The sequence below is a fragment of the Bison bison genome, unplaced genomic scaffold (assembly GCF_000754665.1).
Source record: "Bison bison bison isolate TAMUID 2011002044 unplaced genomic scaffold, Bison_UMD1.0 scf7180017864343, whole genome shotgun sequence".
Taxonomy (NCBI): Eukaryota; Metazoa; Chordata; class Mammalia; order Artiodactyla; family Bovidae; genus Bison; species Bison bison.
The window spans coordinates 2,964,156-2,985,865 of record NW_011494915.1 but is presented as its reverse complement, the minus strand read 5'-3'; the positions used below and the strand labels follow the sequence as shown (position 1 = coordinate 2,985,865).

At 48.9% G+C, this 21,710-nt stretch overlaps 1 protein-coding gene across 1 annotated transcript in view; it reads left to right on the top strand.

Moving 5' to 3' along the window:
• Window positions 1–21,710, top strand: part of DOCK2 (dedicator of cytokinesis 2) — a 467,146-nt gene that overhangs the window by 386,683 nt on the left and 58,753 nt on the right. Inside the window, exons 33-34 of the mRNA XM_010854580.1 lie at window positions 4,346–4,494; window positions 14,489–14,574. Coding sequence (XP_010852882.1) covers window positions 4,346–4,494; window positions 14,489–14,574 — 235 coding nt within the window. The remainder of the gene's footprint in view (window positions 1–4,345; window positions 4,495–14,488; window positions 14,575–21,710) is intronic.

The following is a 21,710-nucleotide window of genomic DNA, read 5'->3' as shown; positions in this document are numbered from 1 at the left end:
TGTTTTTAATATTTTTATTTATTTATTTTGGCCACTGCCATATGACATGTGGGGTATTGATATCCCTCGACCAGGGATTGAACCCACACCCCTTGCACTGGGAGCATGGAGTGCTGGCTACTGGGCCACCAGAGAAGACCCCAGATGAGATAGTAGAGGCTAGGGAACATTAAGTGACAGACACAAAGCTTCCCTGGTGGCTCAGAGGGTAAAACAATCTGCTTGCAACACAGGAGACTCGGGTTCCATCCCTGGGTTGGGAAGATCCCATGGAGAAGGGAATGGCTACCCACTCTAGGATTCTTGTCTGGGAAATCCCACAGACAGAGGAGCCTGCTGGGCTATAGTCCAGGGGATTGCAAAGAGGTGGACATGACTGAGCAGCTACACCTCACTTCTTCACAAAGCCATACAGTCTGGAGTGGCAGTGGGGGAGTTTGAGGCAGGTTGTCAGGCTCAGAGATTCTATAGGGCCTGGAGGGAAGCTGGGCCAGGCACGTTCTGGGCCACAAGGAGAGACTCGACCGCCTGTCTTAGATCAGTACCAAGAGGGACATTTTCCAAGCCTGAGATGGAGAGGCAGAGATCTGAGTTCCTTCTTCCTCTTTTCAATGAGCGGGGTCATTTCTCATCAACCCAGCTTCATTTCAGAGTCCCCAGGAGGCTTGCAGGACTCTGAAATCCAGAGGGTGATAACTCGCCCTCATCCTGCTCATTTCAGGGTCTGTGCCAGACTCAGAGGGTCTCCTGCTCTCAGTTTGAGCACCCCAGGTCTCCTGTCAGCCTCCTGAGGTCAGGGACGCTCCCACCTTCATGCTCAGCCTGGTCCACAGGGTAGCCTTCTCCCGTCCTCTTTCCCCACCCTCCCCGCGTCCATCTCCCTGTTCTTTCTTGTTTCTGTCAGGCTGCCTTCCTCATGCTCTCAGACCTTCACCTGCACTCTCACCTCTCCCTGGCGAGGCAGGACAGGCAGGCCGTTGCATAGACCAGAAGGGGAACACGGTGGCCGGCTTTCCTCTCACAGACCCCAGCTCCTCCCTGCGCTCGCACTTCTGCCAGATGCTTCCCCAGAGCCTGGGCAACTCGGCGTCTGGACTTATCCCACTGACTTGTTGGGACTTTAGAAGCCTTTTCTAATTGGTATCTGTTCCCAGTGAGAGTCAGCTTCCATTATGTGAGAAAGACCCTCTCACCCATTCCCTTCCTTGCCTTTTTTCAAGAACAATAGCAGGTACGTCTCTTGAATGAGTATTTTTTTCAAAATGAGTTCACATTCACTTAGCCACAAATATGTTCTCTGTGTGTGTGCCTGTGTGCACATCTGTGTGTATAAAGGCACACATTCAGATTACTTGAACACAAAATCTAATGTGCTCAAATTCCATTTCTGATGTAAATGAATAAAATTTTTTATGGAGCATTGTAAGGGCCATTGAGATCACACTGCATTTAGAAATCATCATCATCTCTCTCTCCTCTTTCCCCATTCTTCTGAACATCTCTTCAACTGACTGCAAAGAATGCAGGCCAGAAGTGCCTAGGAAATCCCTAGTCTATGGCATGTCTGCTCTTTATTTTAAGCCATCTCAAATATATCTTTATCAAACCCAATGCCCTCCAGTATTCTAAAGGCTTTTGTCACATAAGCAATTTCTCCATTCCATGGTGGCTTATCTGACAGTTTCCCATTTACCTGCTACTTATTATTATACTCGACTTTGAATTTTAAAACCCCACTGAGGGTTTAAAGGATCTTGAAGGACAAAATCAGAAACCTAGATTAGCAGTTACTATAAACCTGCAAGAAAGCTAGTTTAGTTTTGTTTTTGTTTTTGTTTTTCTGTTTGGAACAATGCAGAGTATAATGCAAACACCATGTAATGAAGCTGGTATCCTGGAAAAGCGTCTTCATGTTTCACTCACCTCTCTCCCTGCCTGCACTATTTCATTCTAACTGAAGATATTCCTAAGATGATGCCTTTTTTATCTGAATTCTGGGGAAACACTCACTCCAACATTAAGCCTCATTTAGGCTGAATTAAAATTCATTTTCTTGCAGCCTTCCCTCTTGGCTCCTTTACTCAGCTTTAATCGAAAGCAACAGTGCCAGGCTGTACGCCATACTGCCTGAGTTTCTGCACCCCAGGAGCCCTCTCCCCCAGGCAAAGACCACCAATGCCATGTTCACCTTGATGGTGGGGAAAAGCAGGATGGGCTTCCTGGGCTCTGAGAGTCAGGAGGAGAAAGACGCAGCTGCCGACGAAACACCTGGGTGTTAGCTTCACTGGCAGGGTTGCTGGGATGGGCTTGCCCATGCTCCCCAGGAAATCCCCGCAGTTCCTGAGTGCCCCTCCCTTTCCCTTTCTCTGCCACGTCTGATGTGTGTGTTCTGAGGAGTCTGCTCAATTCTACTCGACAAGGCTGCCCTTCATGGTTCATTTTGGCCAAACATCACAGCAGTGATAGCGAACACTGTGCAAAGTGTGCCGTGTGCCAGGCACTTGATAAATAATAATTCCTATTATTCTCTCACATTAGAGGTGAAAACGCAGAGGCCTCAAGAGGCCAGCTTGCCCACCGTCACACAGCTAGTTGATGGAGGATCCATTTGCCTATTTCAGGCAATCTAGACCAAACCACCAGAGAAGGCAATGGCACCCCACTCCAGTACTCTTGCCTGGAAAATCCCATGGACAGAGGAGCCTGGTAGGCTGCAGTCCATGGGGTCGCTAAGAGTCAGACACGACAGAGCGGCTTCACTTTCACTTTTCACTTTCATGCGTTGGAGAAGGAAATGGCAACCCACTCCAGTGTTCTTGCCTGGAGAATCCCAGGGATGGTGGGGCCTGATGGGCTGCCGTCATGGGGTCGTACCCAGTCGGACACGACTGAAGTGACTTAGCAGCAGCAGCAGCAGCAGCAGCAGACCAAACCACAGTGCCCTTCACCACTTGGCCGCACTGGCCCTGCCTCGGGGCTGATTATCCTAGGCTCTGTCTAAGTGTTGTTATTGTTGTTGTTTAGTCACTAAGTCATGTCTGACTCTTTTGCAAACCCATGAACTGTACCCTGCCAGGCTCCTCTGTCCATGGGATTTCCCAAGCAAGAATACTGGAGTGGGTTGCCATTTCCTACTCAAAGGGATCTTCCCAACCCAGGGATCGAAGCTGCATCTCCTGCGGTGGCAGGGGGTTCTTTACCCCTGAACCCCTAGGGGAGCCCCCACGAAGTCTACACAGACGTGTTTTCACGCGGTCATCTCAGCAGGTGGGCATGGCAATTGCATGTTTATGATACATCTCCAAGTCCAATATAGCCAGTGAGTATAGGAGCTAGACACATTTATTTCCTCCTTCAGTGGACATTTACTGAGGTTATCGTAGGCTCTAAGCTCAGTTACATCTTACATCTTATTACATCTCAGCTACAGATGTAATAAGAACAGACATGCTCTCTGCTCTCACAGAGCTCTCCGTGGGAGAGGCCGTTGTCTATCAAACGAAGCCATTGTTGCCAAGTTGGCTAAGGACACAGACCACTAGCCAGGGCAGGGCATCTGATGGAGCTAGGGGTGGGGTGGGCTTGTGGCAGGGCTTTTTTAAAGTGTATCTATCTATCCATGGGAAACCAGGTGGTAATGGGCAGATGTTGAGGAACAGGCAGGAAAAACTATGGTCAACAAAGGAGCACCAGGAGCACAGGCCTGGCGATAAGGCGGCTGGTGAGCTGGTGACCCTGGAGCCAGGCCAGTGTGGTGACAATGCCAGGGGGCAGGGGAGGGGACACAGGAGTGCCTTGAAGTGAGGAAGGAGAAACAAGAAGCTGTAGTTGATCTGACCATAAAGCAGGGTTCTAACTCCCACTATTGCACTGACCATACTTTTATAGCAGGTTTTTGGCAGCAAATTTTGCTTTTCTTGTTTTCACAAAACAGTTGGTAAAAAAAGAAAAGCATGTTTCCAAATCTCAGAAACATGGCTTGTGTGGCAGACAGACATGATTTCAAGTATCCCTGTGATTTGCCGTCGCTAACACACTCCATCAGGGCCCTGTTTGCAAAGGAGATAATGCAGGTGAAAAGCCTTGTAAACAGCAGTGTGCCTCCACACGCCTGGGTCATTATCCCTAACAACGGGGCTTGTTTTGGGTGATGCACGCGTCATTTACATGAGTTAATATATGTAAAGTGTCCAAAATGGTGCCTGGCTCCGGGTAAACAACTGTATAAGTGTTAACTTTTGTTTTTACTGTTCTGCCTCCCTTTTTTATTTTCCCAGGCTTGGTCTGGTTCTCCTATGAAATCACGAAAATGGTCTCATGGGCCCATGTCCCTCTTCTCTTTCAGGCCAGAACAAAATCTGCTTCATCCCAGGCATGGTGGGACCCATATTAGAGATGACACTTATCCCTGAGGCTGAGCTCCGGAAAGCCACCATCCCAATCTTCTTCGACATGATGCTGTGTGAATATCAAAGGAGTGGGGATTTCAAAAAGGTAAAAAATGAGGCTGGAAACTCAGGCCAGCATCCCTAATCCCCAGCCCATTTCCCCATAATGATACCTTGGTTCCATCTGCCTGGGCTTCGTTCAGAGGCTTGATGGGAGGCTGGGGACATTGATTCACGTGCCTGGAATGAGCTGGCAGAGCCGATTTGGTCAGTCTTGTATCATGCTTTCCCGCGAGAGGCCAAGATTAAAATACACTTTCTAGCTGGGTATCAGTGTGGTCCCTTTCTCTAAAGGATAGGAATCCTACTTCCCTGCAGAAGAGCCCCCTCAGGGTGCATCCCAAGGGGCTCCTCCTCCCCGCTGCACACACCTGAGACCCACCTTGGTCCAGCACTTCTGCTTCTGAGATAACACAGAAGATCTGAACGTCAGACTTGGCCAAGTGTCAGGGGGCCAGCAAGCAGAGGCACAGGCCCTGACGCCCAGGAGGGCCCTGCAGAGCTGTGGCGGGGTGAAGTGGGGCTTTCCCCAGCACGCAGGGAGGGAGCCACTTGGGGCGAATGCAGGGGCCACTAGCCACGCGTTTTCGTTGAGAATCCCACTGGGCTGGAAGAATGAGGCCCTTTTGGTGGGTCCAGCCACTCCAGTCACTTGCGCTGGTGACGTAAGCCCTGTTTTCCACAACAGGGTCCCGGCTCCATTCAGAAGTCAGGCCCGGTTTAGGGAGGTTGGTCTTTGTGTCCCGTCAAGTCCGCCTCAGCAATGCGAGGCCCTCAGGTCTCACCCTTCTGTCCTCCCTGCCCCTCCTCTTCTGGTGCTCCCCTAGTTGGACTCCCTCCTCTCCCTGGCATTCCTGCCTCTCATTCTATACCACATCCTGCACCAAAAAAGTTTCTTAAAATAGGTAAGTGCCTTCTAATGGAGAAGGCAATGTCACCCCACTCCAATATTCTTGCCTGGAAAATCCCATGGATGGAGGAGCCTGGTGGGCTGCCGTCTATGGGGTCACACAGAGTCGGACATGACTGAAGCGACTTAAAGGGCAGCAGTTTCCAAACTGCTCTTTCTTAAAATCCTTTTGGACTTTATTCTTCCTTTGCTCATTGGTTCCTCATCCAATGAAGTCCAAACCCTGTTGCCTGCATTCCAGGTCCTCCCTGCTCGCCTACAGCCAGTGTTCCAGCATTTTCTCCGGCTCTCTCTGCCTCCCCACCTGTTCTCCAGGCATTCCCACGGCTCACTTGAATTTTGTGGCCTTGGCGAGCATCCTCTTCCTGTTCCTCTTCCCCTGCTTCTCGGCCACATTCGTGGTCCTGCCTGCCAGCACCGTCTATGTGCCTCTGAATCCCGCAAAGCCCTCCCCAGATCTCATCCTTTAAGAGACCTTTGCCCTCTACTCCTCTGTCATTCCAGCTGTCTGAAGTCTCATTATTAGATACTTACACTACACTCATTTCTGCTTCTTCCTCATCTTCATGTCAAAAAAAGTGATGCTGATGATAATGCCAATGACTGGCATTAACCGTGTAGACTCCGTGTCAATCCCTGTGAGTGCTTGCCATACGTTAATTCATGCCGTCTTTTGCTTACAACCCCATGAGGTAGGCAGCAGCATCATCCCACGCGTGTATCTGTTCATTTGGCTCTGCCCAGCCTTCATTGCAGTATGCGGGATCCTCGGGCTTTGTTGAGGCATATGGGATCTTTCATTTGTGGTGTGTGGGATCTAGTTCCCTGACCAGGGGTCGAACCCAGGCTCCCTGTGTTGGGAATGCAGAGTCTTAGCCAGTGCACCACCAGGAAAGTTCCCATCCCAATATTAGGATGGAAACCCTGAAGCCTAGAGAAGTGAAGTCACGTACCCTTAGCCATATGAGAAAGACGCAGAGCGGAGGTTGCAGCGCGCAGGTCCCTAGGATCCCAAGCCAGGCTGCGCCCACTGCACTGCTCAGCCCCTGGCCTCATCGCAGTAAATGCGGGCTGACAGAGAATGGTGGTGCCCTCTGAAGCAGTGCCTGCTCACGAAACGGAGCACTGATTCCACCAGATGCTCCTGGAAGAGGGATGGGAGGTTAAATACCTCAGGAAGCCCCTCCATGTCGGAGCCCCACTTAGAGACTTCCAGGGGGCGTAACGCATGGAGCCAAGGCACAGAGATGTCCCCCAGTAAACAGACCTGTTGAATTTCTCAGATTCATTTCGGCAAGAAACATCTATCGGATGTGCCAGTCACTTTGGAAAAGTTCTAAGAGGAAAGAGGTTCTAAGAGGAAAGACACTAGCTGGCTGTGACGATCCCAGTGTAAGAGGGTGCACTTCCAACTCAGGGACTCGCAGGCGTTCTCTGGTCCCCAAGGCTGGTGACCAGCCGTCCGCCTGCAGGGAGCTTACAGAGAAATCAGGTGAGGAATGCAGATGGAGGAAGAGACCATAGCCAGCCAGCTGGGCTGGGGGTGCGGGAGGGTGGAAGGCGCAGCTGCAGATGGATGTTTGAAGGTTGTTTGGAATCTGCCACCTTTTAAGGCAAAGTCCGTGAAGCTCGGGAACATGGGAGGGGCACCCTCTGTGGGATGAGGGCATTCTGCTTCCCCTCAGATCTCCCCAGTGGGGTGGGCACCAGCGGGCTCAGAAGATGTCCTGGAGCAGGTGTGCTAAAGAAGCACTCCCAGTACTGATGCCACACAGTGTCTGAAAGAGAAGCTAACCCGGGTCCTCCCTAGGCGACAGCCTGACAGTTGTGTCCGGTGGCCTCAGGGCTTCTGAGGGTTGCCTGTGGTGTGATTGTCCTGCCCTAATGGATACCATTCTGAGGCACCCCTTTGGCACGCAGCCGCCTCATCTCCATGAATGGGGTCGTCCCCTAGCTCCTCGCTCCACGCCTGTGTTCATTGTAAACTCCTTCCCCAATTGCTTCTCTTCATCTCTGCCTTATCAAAAGAGACAGGAGAGTCGGGCTGACTAATGGGGCAGCTGCCCGTGTGCACACCAGCTGTGTGCAGACCAGAGCCCAGTGTGGGATGAGCAGAGCCAGGTGTCCCTGCCTGGCTCAGAGTAAGCACACAAAGACGGTATCCCCAGGGGAGGGAGGAAGCCAGGCCCGCTGAGCTCCACGCCGCCCTGATGGCCAGACCCGGAGGACACCCCAGAACCGGGGTTTGAAACCCAGGCAGCATTGTGGCCACGGCCAATGCCAATAGAAGAGAAGAACTGGTGCCCAGAGAGCGACAGGGTCCCCTTTCTAAAACGTGGGTGTGAGAGGAAATAGCAGCGCCCACAGGAGCGCTCAGCAGGACCTTTGCTCCCCCGCACAGCAGGCCCTCTGGCCTGCCACCCAGTGTCTCGTACTGCTCTTGCTGCCATGCCTTTGCGGGGCTCTTCCTCTGATTCTTCACCTGATGAATCCTAGTCACCTTTCAGCTGTGGCCTCCCATTTGGAGAGAGCCTGTCCTGCTTCCTGGGAGCAGTGGAGCATCTGGGTGTGAGAGGTGTGCTCCAGCAGGGCGTGCACAGTGGGACCGGGACAGGGAGGGGGCAGACTCTGGGAGGCCGGGGGCAGGAGGCTCACAGGGCAGTCTGTCTGAGCAGGGTTTCTTCTGCAGCCTCGTCACCAGATTCCCCTGCCTTCTCCTCTAACCACAGTGAAACAGCTGATGCTTTTGACTGATGCCCTTTACCCCTCATGAGTATATCACCCCACCCCAGACCATCTCAGGGGGCTCTGTCTTCTCCTGGGACTGGAATTCACACCCACTGGATTGGGACATTTCAGCAAGAGGGGCTTCGAGTTGGCCACGCTGTAGCTACAATGGTCCTGCTGCAGTTGAGGTGAAATGCATCTCACCCTGCCTGCAAAGGGCTCAGGCCTGACACCGCTGCCCCAGAGCACGGCAGTGTGCTCGCGGGTCTGCCTCCATGTCAAGACCGTGAGCTCTCTGAGGGCCAGCGCAATTCCTTGAGGCCCGGGACGCTCAGCGCCTGTCAAGCGCCCGCCATGGATGTAATGGGGGCCATGTCAGTGCTCTCAGTATGACTGCAGGCACTTAGACCCCCGTCCCACAGCATTTCAGAGGGAGAGCCTCGGCAGAGAGAGGAACATTCCAGCGAATGTTTTTATAATGCAGGATAACAAGGGTAGCTCACTACTGCCTGAGCAACCCCAGGGGATGGTTAGACCGGTTGTCTTGCCAGCAAGTTCTTTGTGGAGGGAGAGGCTATGGTCTTTTCAGATGACATCTGTGGGAAGGAGTGGAGGTCCCGCGATGCAGAGACTGAGTAGAGTGGTTACCTATGAGGCAGATTGTAGAGCAGGATTCTGTCCTGATCATCATGAGTGTCTGAGCTCTCGGCAGGAAGGAGGGACTTCCTCTCTCAGAAGGAGAGAATCCCTTTCTCAGAGAAGGAAGAGACAACAGCATTTGACAGCAGCACTTGAGACAGTGCCTTCACCTCGGCTTGCCAGGGGGCACTGGTGGCAAAGAACCCACCTGGAGTGCGCAAGGAGACAGGAGATGTGGGTGCGATCCCTGGGTCAGGACGGTCCCCTAGAGAAGGGCTGGGCAACCCACTCCAGTATTCTCGCCTGGACAGTTCCATGGACAGAGGAGCCTGGCGGGCTACTGTCCATAGGGTCACAAAGAGCCAGACACGGCTGACAGGACTGAGCATGCACAAAACAGCGCCTGGAAGACTGCAGGAATGCAATAATTGCTTGTGGAATGAATGAATGAACAAAGATATCAGTTTGGCAGATTCCACTGAGATTGAGTCTTGGCATGGGATAAACTGGTGATTCACATGGCTGAGAACAGCATGTGGAAAAGAGCAAATCAATTCAATAAACATGTACTGAGCACCTACTGTCTTCTGGACTGTATGCCTTGGTGCCAGGCAGACTTGCTGCTTATAAGCTGAATAAATTTGAGCAAGTTATTTAAACTTTCTCAGCCTGTTTTTCATCCACAAAATGCGTATAATAATAGCATTATTATGGTATCATAATACCAAACTCAAGCTTCATGAAGTATGAAATGAAACAGGAAGCGATGGGACAACTCAGAGAAAGTGAGGAAGTGCACTGACTCCCATCAGCCCCCCCACTTCGCATGACGCTGTCCTTTCCAGCTCCTCCCAGGCAGGCTTCTGACCACCCCAGGACAACTGGCAGCAAAGAAGACCCAGGCTGGCATATGGATGCCACTCTCCTCTTTGTTATCTCTGTGCCACCCTAGCTGGTCACCATCTCTGACCCCTCCCATGTCATAGTCAGGGCCTTACCTTTGAAGACGAGCTCTTGTCCCCTAAATTTCACACTTTGGTGGGGCTGGGCTCCTATCAAAAAATATATATATATATATATAGGCAAATAAGATGATGAAAAAAGCTGAGAGGTTCCAAAGCAGTCAGGAGAGACAGAGGAAGCGGTTCCGGGAAGGCATGGTGCAAGCGTGAGGCCGTGTAGGTCCCCCTGCCACAAGAGGGAGTCAAGCTCCGAGAGCTCATTTCCTTTCTCCTCAGCACTGAAGGTTCAAGTTAGGCGTCTGCACGATCCTTTTTTCGTCGTGTGTTCACTTCTGGCTGTGCTGGGTCTTGCCGCACGCAGGCTTCCTCTGGTTGCGGCTTGGTGAGGGCTCTGCTCTGGTTGTGGTGCACGGGCTTCTCGCTGCAGTGGCTGCTCCTCGTAGAGCATGGGCTCTAGGGCACACGGACTTCAGCGGTTGTGGCGCAGGGGCTCCGTAGTTGCAGCGTATGAGCTCTGTTGCCTCTCGGCAGGTGGAATCTTCCTGGTCCAGGGACTGAACCCATGTCTCCTGCTTTGGTTGGTAGATTCTTAATCCCTGGACCACCAGGGAAGTCCCTGTAGCGTCCAACTTCTGCAAAAGTAACCTGCAGATGCTCCTTAGCAAATATCCGCTTTGCAGGGTGGGATGAGGCATCAGTGATGTGGTGCAATCTTGTTAGTTGTGGATGAAATGGAAATAATTTGGAGAAGCTGGAGCTGCTCCCTACGCTCTACACAGTGCCAATGTTGGAAGTAAGGCCTATCATGGTGACATAATGTAGTATATGTTTGGGAGTGCAAGGGACCCTTGGGTGTACCCTAAGTCAAGTACATCATCCTTTGAAACCCAAGGCAGGGGTCCCACCTTGCCTCAGTTGCCTCATTTATAAAGCAGGGATGATGATACCCATCTCCCTTGACTGTTGTAAAGGTTAAATGAGATTAAGATGCTAACGATGAGGACAGTGTCAATGATGTCATAATGACAATTACTAACAAATGTCAAGCACTTACTATGTGCTAAACACCAGGCCAGGCCTTTCGCATGTGTTTCCCATTGATTTCTCCCCTCAACACCATAAAAGTTCCATTTAAAAGATGAGAAAACTGAGCCTCAGAAAGGCTTACTAACTTGCTCAAGGTCATGTGGTAGGAAAAACAGTCAAAGCAAGACTCAAACTAAGTCTGTGTGTGTGTGTGTTCAGTCATATCCAACTCTTTGTGACCCCATGGACTATAGCCCATCAGGCTCCTCTGTCTGTGGAATTGTCCAGGCAAGAATAGTGGAGTGGGTTACCATTTCCTACTCCAGAGGGTCTTCCCAACCCAGGGACTGAACCCATGTCTCCTGCACTGGCGGGTGGATACTTAACCACTGTGCCACCTGGGAAGCCCCAAACCAAGTCCGTTTGATGCCAAAGCTTGTGGTCAAAGCCACTCCCAAGCATAGCCCACCGCTGGTCCCAGCAGCCTAAAGGACCAGAGTCTGCCCTGGGATGTACTTGACTGAAACCTCCCCTCTCCAACCCGCCCCGGAGGTCTCAGGCGTGGCTGGCATCGTCAGCTCTGCACATTCCTGGCACCCTGCAATTTCCCTCCCTCTGGGCTCTTTTGTGACCCTGAGACAAGTGCTTATTTACCCCATCCACTTCTCGGCTCCAAAGGAAAGTTCATCTCCCGAGGAGGAAGCATGCCAGCATTTACCACTGAACAGCTCAGCAAAGCTGGTTTTCTCCCTGAGAGCTGCTTTCCAGTAACATTCAGCAGTAATAACAATAACATTAGCAGTAATCATAAGATGACAAGAAAACCCAGTGCACACTTGAGCATGTGCAATCGCCTAGTGCTTTGTAAATAAAATGTCCCCAGTCTCCCTAACGACCCCATGCAGGAGGTACCACCGCTATGCCTGTTATATTAGTCAGGATCAGCAAATACGACCCCACAGGCTAAATCTGCCCTGCCACTTTTTTCTTTGGTGAAGCTTTATTGGACTATACCCGTGCTGATTTGTTTTTATACCAGCTATGGCTGCTTTGGTACCACAACAGGGAAGTTGAATAGTTGTGACAGAAACTGACCCACAAAGCCTAACTAAAATATTTACTAACCGGCCCTTTAAGAAAGTGTTTGCTGAGCCCTGATATAAACTATGAAGCTGAGGATTAGAAAGACCTACTCATTCTCCCGAGATGGTGAAGGCGATGGGGGAGACATCTAAAGCTGCTGCTTATTTACCTCCTTGACCTAACATCAGCACCTTCCCTTGTGGCCCCTTGGCTGTCTCTCCTCCTACCTGGGCTCAGCACAGTAGACACGTCTAACCATGCCAGCCTGACTTTGGGTGACACTTGACATATACAACAGGCTTAACAAAATGCATCACATAAGGGGCGTGATTCTGCATAGATTGGCAGCCCAGACCCTCACCACGCTGGCCCCCATACCCACGGCTCTGTTCTTATTTCCACCCTTTCTTGAGCTCTGTGCGCCAGCTGAACTGTTCTCCTCACTTTTCTCCATTGTCCCCCCTCCACACCTTTGCTCAGTCCATCCCCACCTCCCCAGTCTGGAATGCCCTTCCGTTTCATGTTTATCACAGTCCTGCCCATCTTTCCAGACCTGTGTATCTCCTTCCATAAATCTTCCTCAACTGTGGAAGCATAGGAGATTTTTTCTTAACACAAAATGGACGAGCACAAGTTTCTGGTCCTTGCATTGGCCCTTAGCACAGAAGAGAGGGAACAACATCCCCTCAGGTGATATGTGAACCAAGGAGAAAGCGAATCTGGTCCCTGTCTTCCATCACCTAAAGGATTCCAGCCAACTAAACTGGGCTTGATCTTTTGTGCACTGGAGAGCACTTGCCTGAAGATTTCTGCCATCCACCTGAGACTTTAAACAAGCCACTCAAACTCTGTGAGTCTCTATTTCATCTGTACTAATAACTGACACTCTGAGGGTGGGGCTGGCTGCTTTCAATGCATGATAGCATTTAAAGGTGACCCTTGACTTCCAGACCTCATGGGGCTATTGTGAGGACTAAAGGTAAAGAGGCTGAGTTAGGACCCAGGAATGCCTGAGGGCTCCCTGAATGTTAACGACCTTCACCAAGAGCCTCCTTCCCTTCTCGGAGTGCCAGTTTCTTATCTAGCAGTAAAATGAGAGATGACTTGGATCACATGATTTGGATGGACTCATCAAGGCATGATATGAAAACAGTTTGTAAACCATTTTTGCATTTGAGCATGTAAGAGACACTGAATGGCCCTTCAAAATGTTATGAGCCCTAAACTCAACTGGGCGAAATGTTTCTTGACATTGAACATGGGAGACAAAATACACACTGGCTTCCACGTTGCGCGAACTGGTGTCTAGGTGCTTTCGGGCCTCTTAACTACGCATGCTCAGTCACGCCCAGCTCCTGTGACTCCATGGACTGTAGCTCACCAGCCTCCTCTGTCCATGAGATTTCCCAGACAAGAATACTGGAGCCGGTTGCCATTTCCTCCTCCAGGGGATCTTCACGCTCCAGGGATTGAACCTGCATCTCTTGTGTCTCCTGCATTGGCAGGCAGGTTCTTTACCTCCGAGCCATCTGGGAAGCCCTCACTTAGCTAGTCTGATCTCTATTATAGTTGTCACCAGTCTTGACTCTTTGAGACATCAGTTCATGTAAGTATTATAGCTTCAGGTGTGGCTTGATTCAGGAGCTCAAAAATACCATCAGGTTTCAATCTCTTCCTATCCCTTCCTCTCTGCCTTCCGCTACATTGGTGTCATTCTTAGGCAGACTCCTTCACTGTGTTCCTCCCCAGCAACCTCTGGCTTACAGTCTTCAAGTTAAGCAGAAAGACTTCTTTTTGCTAAGAGTGCCAGCAAAACCTCAGATTTGAGTCTCACTGGCTTGATCTGGGCCCTTCTTAACTGTAGGGTCTGGATAATGAGAGACACTCATCAGGTGCTTGGCCTATGTCATGTACCCACACCTGGAGCTAGGGAGATGTGTTCAGCCCACCCAAGTTCCACAAATTGAAATAAAGGTGGATATGATTGTCCAAGTATAAAAAAAGGAATGCTAGGCATGCAGAAATAATAGCTGATCATGCCAGCACGCCGCCTCCTGAAGATCAGTGCTCTGTCACATACCTCGGAGCCTTGGCCCATACACTCTGCTTGGAATGTGTTTTCTCTTTCCTTCTTCCTGAAAAATTTCAACATAAACCAGAGAACAAAGTCAAATGCCATGGGCTGTGTGCCTTCCCTGAAGACTTCCCTCTATTTGTCTCTCTCTTTCATATGCCTGTCTCTCTGCTCCAGCACTTAACCATCTACTGCTCTTCTCCACTCCCAAGGAACTCCTAAAAGGCAAGTGTAGCGTCCTGTCTCATAATGCATTCCCAGTTTCCAGCACTAAACCTGGAGCTGCTGCTGCTGTTCAGTTGCTAAGTCGTGTCCGACTCTTCACCACCCTGTAGACTGTAGCCCGCCAGGCTCCTCCGTCCGTGGGATTCTCCAGGCAAGAATAATGGAGTGTGCGTTGCCATTCCCTTCTCCATGGCATCTTCCTGACCCAGGGACTGAGCCCAAGTCTCTTACATCTGTTGTGTTGCCGGGCGTGTTCTTTATCACTAGCACCACCTGGGAAGCCTGGGAAATGATAACAGCTCCCAGAAGCTCTGGTTAAAGTCTTGAATGGACTAATTTCAACATTCAGCCTTCTAACATTGTGGTTGTTGACTTTCATCTCCTACTTCTTCAGTTTGAAAACGAAATCATCCTCAAGCTGGACCATGAAGTGGAAGGTGGCCGAGGGGACGAGCAGTACATGCAGCTGCTGGAGTCAATGTGAGTTTAGGACCCAGAGCGGGAGGAACCAGGAGGGCGGGCCTGAGGCCTGAGGGCTGAGGACCCCAGGGGCTCTGTCCTCCCCTGGAGACCAATCCGGAGGCTCGTGGGAATTGGAGAATCTCCATTTTTGGAAGAAATCTCACATCTCTCTGCAGTGGCTATTTCTTTGATATTGATGGAACAGGTGATGAAAGAAACTTTGCTGTGTAGCAGAGAGGGGAATAATCCACCAGGATGTTCACTTTTGTTATCTCTTACGTGTGGAATAATTCTTGCTGTCTTTTCCTTTTTCCTTTTTTAATCTTTGACAGATATTGATCACTGTCAACAGATCTGGAGTGCATGCGATCTGTGGAAACTCATTAAGTGATCTCTCTGTATTGTCTCCTTTAGTTGAGTGTCTCTGTTTGATCTCATTTCACAGCAATGCCCCTAAAGCTCAGGGAAGTGTCTTGTCTGAGGAGACTAGGTCAAGCTAGTCAAGTGGACAAGCAGAGACTGAACCCAGCTCTGCTAAACTCCAGCACACAGGCCTAGTGAGGCAGTGGGCAGTGGGCAGCACCTAGGAGCCCGGAACTTGGGCCCGGGACGATGTTTTAATGGCTTATTGATATATAGTGAAACCAAGATGAAAATCTTCCAACAACATACAAGTGGCCAGTGTGGCTCTAGTGTGTTCACGGAGCTGTGCCACCATTACCACAATCATTTTTAGAACATTTTTGTCACCTCCGGAAAGAAAGCCCATACCCCTTCGCTATCATCCCCTCCCCTCCTTTGGGGTTTCTACACATGTGTTTATTCTGGAAGTTTCATATAAATAGAAATATACAACACACAGTCCTTTGTGGCTATAGCATGCTCTCAGGGTTCGTCATGCTGTAGCATGTGTCAGATTTCATTTCTTTTGATTGGATATACCCTATGCTGTTTATCTATTCATCAGCTTATGGCCACTTAGACTGTCTCTACTTTGGGCTATCACAAATAATACTGCTATGACCGTTCGTATACTAACGTTTGTGTGGACACATGTTCACAGTGCTCTTGGGTGTATAACTAGGAGTGGAATTTCTGGGTCATATGGCAACTCTATATTTACCCTTCTGAGGAACCATAAAACTGTTTTCCAAAGTAACTATACCAGTTACATCCCTACCTGCAATGTACAAGCGTTCCAATTTCTCCACATCCCTCTGTTAATATGTTTCTTACCAATTATAGACATCCTAGCAGATATGAGGGCTTCCTTTGTGGCTCAGCTGGTAAAGAATCTGCCTGCGATACAGGAGACCTGGGTTCAATCCCTGGGTTGGGACGATCTGGAAATGGGAAAGGCTACCCACTGCAGTATTCTGGCCCAGAGAATTCCATGGACTGAATAGTCCACGGGGTCACAAAGAGTCAGACATGACTGAGCGACTTTCACTTCACTAGCAGATATGAAATGCTATCTCCCTGTCACTTCAGTTAACATTTCCTACATGGCTAATGATGTGGAGAATCTTTTCCTGTGCACATTGATCATTTGTATGCTGTTGGAGGATTTTCTTCTTGGTTCCGCCACTCAGCAGCTGCACACCTTTGGACCAATCATGTAACAGCTTTGGCTTCAGTGTGCCCCATCTGTAAAATGGGGATGATAAGCCTCCTGTGGTTATATTGAAGAATGGACACAGCAGGTAGAAGCTGAATAAATGCTGTTTGATCCGCTTCCTAACTCCCAGCATCCATCTCTGACACCATAAGTGAGGGCTTCTCCTAAGGTGGAGGAATATGGCTCACACATCCCAAGTTCCCTCCTATTTGTAGATTCCCTGATTTGTTTGATTCTCTGATATATAGTCAATCTTGAATTCTTTCCCCAATCCTCTTAGGAAATTTTTGCTCTAACAACAAAAGCACACTGAAGGTCTTATTCTGACCCTCGCCATGACCCTCCCTCCCCGCCCAGCAGGCAGAGCCCAGTGGACAGAGCTGAGTCCCAGGCAGCACCACCCCAGCTGGCCGTGCCCCTTCCTGTCACCATGCACAGCCCTCACTAAACAACCTGGAAAGCTGGAGGAGAGACCCTTCCTCTGCTCCTTGCTGGGTATTGAGACTGATTGTCCAGGGAGGAGGTGACATTTTGCCCGTGTTAATATTTTTCTTAAAGCTCAAGAAAGGAAAATCTAAATATTGACCAGAAGTGAAACCAGGGATGGTGCTGGCAATTTCCACTCATATAAGCGGATGGGGCCCTGCAGCCAGTCTTCAGATAATCAGCAGGATTTTCCAATCCTTCCTGAGTGATTATTTATAAAAGGAGTCCTTGGAGGTCAAGGAAATTAAAAACAGCTCATTATCTTTCTGCTGAAATAGAGGTGTGAATGATTTTTCAAAGCTAATCAAGCCCAACCCACAGTATCAGGACCCCATCGAGCACCCAGGGACCAAGTCCCTGCTCCTTCCTTTTGACTTTCTGAGCCTCAGTTTCCTTAGCTGCAAATCGGGGATAAAAATACCATCCAACTCTGAGAGCTTTTATTGAGAATGAACAAGACACGTCATGAAAAGTACTTATTACAGCTTGTGATACCTTGTAGGTTGTCTGGAAATAGTAGCTATTATTATCATTAATCTAGTGGATGCATGGGTGTGCTCAGTCACTGTCGTGTCCGACTCTTAGTGTCCCCATCAACTGTAGCCACCCAGGCCCCTCTGTCCATGGAATTCTCCAGACAAGAGTACTGGAGTGGGTTGCTATTTCCTCTTCCAGGCGATCTTCCCGACCCAGGGATTGAACCTGTGCCTCCTGCATTGGCAGGCAGTTTCTTTACAACTGGGCCCACCTGGGAAGCCCAATCAGGTGGATACTGGTATAATGAGTTGAAGCCATGAGCCTATGTATCATTTCTCTTCCAGCTCCTCCCATCTTTCAGGGCCTCCGCTAATACACAGTACCCACTCTGAGCAGACACAGTCAGGTGGGCACACAGCCTGGCAACTTTTGTGGGTAGAACACGGCTTCCCCTCCGGTAGCAGTTGAAACCCTGAGTCAAGGCACCAGTGTTAGGGCATGCAGTGGTGCTAAATTTCAGTATTCCTATGCTCTTGCGCGTGTACAGCCTTACACAGGATCTCGCCCCTCCCCATCCTTAGAGCTGGCTTTGGAGCCCACTCCCATTGTCCACATCTGTCTTAACGTCAGAGTCCCACATTATATGGAATAACAAGACACTTTCTACCCTCCTGTATTCCATCTGCCTGGGAATATTTCTAGAAGGGGTAAGGGGGCCAGAAGCCTGAAGGGGACAGAAAAGGTGTATTCTGGGGCCTAGATCTCAAACCAGTTCAGCTGAAAGAGGACCTGTCGTAAGAAGCACACCATACACAGTCTTTAAAGGAATAAATGAGAGTCCAGTCCAGCACTGACAGAGGCTGTGGGCCTGGGCTCCTCCCTCTGAAGATCTTCCGTACTGAATGCAAACCATTCTGGGGGGAGTGTGAGCCCCCTCCGTCCCCGCCTGGGCAGATGCACAGATGCCGGGTGCCCAGTGTCCTGCCACCCCTCCTTCCACCAAGTGAGGGATTACCGCATCACTTTGAGAGTCTCACAGCTCTTTTTCCTTGTCACTTACACTCCACTGTTGGACTCAAAAGAAAGTGTGTGACCTTGGCAGGATCAAGATTAGAACCCAGCCTCATGGGGGCCTCGAACCTAGCCTACAAATTGAGGGTGATAATGATGCCTACTTCAAGGAGATTATGTGAGCATTGAACAAGATAATCAATAAAGCCAGCTTAGCACAGCATCTGGACCACATGTACTCAGTAAATAATAGTATCATGAATTGTGGTTAGTTTTTATTTCTATATCTGCTTTCACTGCTAGACCTCGAACTCCTGGAGGTCAGTGAATTGCTATTTCTGAAATCTCTGAATCCCTAGTTCCCAGAAGAATTCATGTTGAACACACAGATGGCTAGATGGATGGTGATGAATGATGGATGGATGAGTTATTTCAAACCAATCTGCCCATCCATCTCACCAACCCTAGACCATATGAGCAGTTTTCTTACCTTGTGGCTGAAAAATAGTCAGAAGCCCAAGACTTTGTTTTTTCTAAACTCTTGCTTCTCAAAGAACCAATAGTGTAGCATCAGCTAGGAGCTTGTTAAAATGTAGAATCTCAGGCCCTAACCCAAATCTGATGAATCAGAATCATGAACGCAGTGCCCAGGTGATCCCTGAACATATTTAAGTCTGCAAAACAGCAGAGAAAACCAGTGGTTCTTAATATTGGCTGCACATTAGAATCACCTCGAGAAAAGAAATAAAATACTGCCTACTGGCTGACCCTCATCTCCAGAGACACAAAGACGTCAACCTAGGGTGGATCTTGAGTTTTGTAGAAGTTCCCCTTATGACTCTACCATGAGCCAGGACAGAGAGCCACTGATCTGGCCGGGTTCACAGCCTCAGATGTCTTCTACCAGCGGGGCTGTGAGAAATCACACCCCAAACATGGGGACAAAATTTGAATGCATTGTCATTAAGATTGAAAGCAAGGCTTGAAGTGACCATCCCAGAAGGAGTGAGGCACAGCTGTGACTGAGCCAGACAGGGCTAAATCACAGAGCAATTTGCATCTCTCCTTGAGAGCAGGGAACAGGTGCTTTTCCTACAGCGAAGATGGATTTGTCTGATCGCAGCCACAGTTTGAGATGTCATCTCCTTGCAGTCTGGTTTGGCTTCTGGGCAAAATGACCCTCCAGAGTCCTTGCCTTCCTTACTTTCCCCCTCCTAGGAACTCTTGGGACCTAAACTGCTGCAGGCAGAGTAGGCAGAAACAGATGTAGCCTGAGAAGTGTTTGCCTACTCAACATGCCTGAGAACACACCAGTGTTTCTCGCAGAAACACTGAAGTGATTGTCTTGATTCCCAAGGTCACCACTTACTAGCAGAGTGATACTGGGAAGGACATTTAACCTCTCTGAGCCTTGATTACCTCATCTTCAAAATAAGAGGAATCATTTTTACTTATCAGAATGACCGTTATTATTTATTAAGAAAAAGTGATTAGACAGTGTCTGGCTCAGTGGTTAAGAATTCACCTGCTAATGCAGGAGATGAAGTAGACATGGGCTCAATCCCTGGGGTGGGAAGACCCCTGGAGAAGGAAATGACAACCCACTCTAGAATCCTTGCCTGGAAAATCCTGTGCACAAAGGAGCCTCGCAGGCTACAGTCATGGAGTTGCAGAGTCGGACACGACTTAGCAACTGAGCACGTACGCACGGTGCAGAATCAGTGACTGAGAAGTAATCACGAGCAAAGCTGCAGTCCATCTGTGTCTCCTCACCTGGCCTGTGCGCCGCTTAAGAGCAGGCGTAATTATATATATATGTGTGTGTATATTTATATCTTTCTCCCACCCCCACTCTAGCATATTGCCTAGCACTAATAGTTACTTAAGGAATGTCACCATTTTAGTTTTTGTTCTTACGATTTAGAATATTAATATTATGACAAATGTTGTAACCTGTTCAAATAACATATGAACGTTTACATTGAAAAGTGAGCACTGTCCTCTTCTGTTCCTCCACCTAGACCCTTTGTCTGAAGCAGTGTGTGTTTAGAGCTTGGTGTTTATCCCTCCTGATGGTCACATTTATAAACACACAAAGACACATGAAGTAGACACACACTTCCACTCACGTACAGCATTTGGTGTGTGAGGGCAGATGCTGGAGCCGGACTGTAGTTATTCATATTTACCAGCTGTGCGACCCTGAACAAATTAGTTGACCTCTTTGTGCTTTAATTTCCCCATCAGCAAATATTTCATAAGATTGTGATGGTAGATTAAATGAGTTAAAATTTGTAAGCTGTTTAGAATAATGCCTAGGACATGGTAGGTTCTTTGGAAGATGGTTAAATTAAAAAACAAATATTGTTCTGAGATTTGGTTTTCTCAACTATATACTTTATAGAGATTTTTGTGTCAAAAAATTGATCTCTGAGACTTTTTAATGGCTTCATTGAATCATATTTTGTGAATATGCTTTAATTGGACATTTAGAATGGTTCCAACTATTTTGCTATTAGACACAATTTCTAAGTATTATAAATGCACCCTTACCTACTTATGGGATTATTTCTGTAAAATAGATTCCCCAAATAGAATTATTGGATCAAAAGATATGTATTTTTACAATTTTTACAGGTACTCTGAAAACTGCTACCCCAGAAAGTTGTACTGATTCACTCCCAATATGGGTCTATAAAAGTAATTATTTCCCCACACCACTGCCCACACTAGAATTTTATTTTTATTTTTTCTCATTTTGTCGGTGGGGGAATATTTTAAATACTTTCTACACTATCTGGTCAATGTGCCCGTGAGGTCACTTCAGTTATGTCTGCCTCTTTGCGACTCAATGGACCGTAGCCTGCCAGGCTTCTCTGTCCACGGGATTCTCCAGGCAAGAATACCCAAGTGGGTTGCCATGCCCTCCTCCAGGGGATCTTCTTAACCCAGGGATCCAACCATGTCTGTTACGGCTGAACCTGTCAAGGCAGGTTCTTTACCACTAACGCCACCTGGGAAGCCCCAAGTTCAGTTCAGTCGCTCAGTTGTGTCCGACTCTGCGAGCCCGTGGACTGCAGCACACCAGGCCTCCCTGTCCATCACCAACTCCTGGAGTTTACTCAAACTCATGTGCATTGAGTGGGTGATGCCATCCAACCATCTCATCCTCTGTCATCCCCTTCTCCTCCTGCCTTCAATCTTTCCCAGCATCAGGGTCTCTTCAAATGAGTCAGTTATTCACATCAGGTGGCCAAAGTATTGGAGTTTCAGCTTCAGCATCAGTCCTTCCAGTGAATATGCAGAACTGATTTCCTTTAGGATGGACTGGTTTGATCTCCTTGCAGTCCAGGGGACTCTCAAGAGTCTTCTCCATCACCACAGTTCAAAAGCATCAGTTCTTAGGCGCTCAGCTTTCTTTCTAGTCCAACTCTCACATCCATACATGACTACTGGAAAAACCATAGGTTTGACTAGACGGGAAGCCCCAAATCAGTGTATAAATAAGGACTGAATAAAGGAACAAAAGGAGACAGTGAACCAAGGGAGCTTGGATTCACAG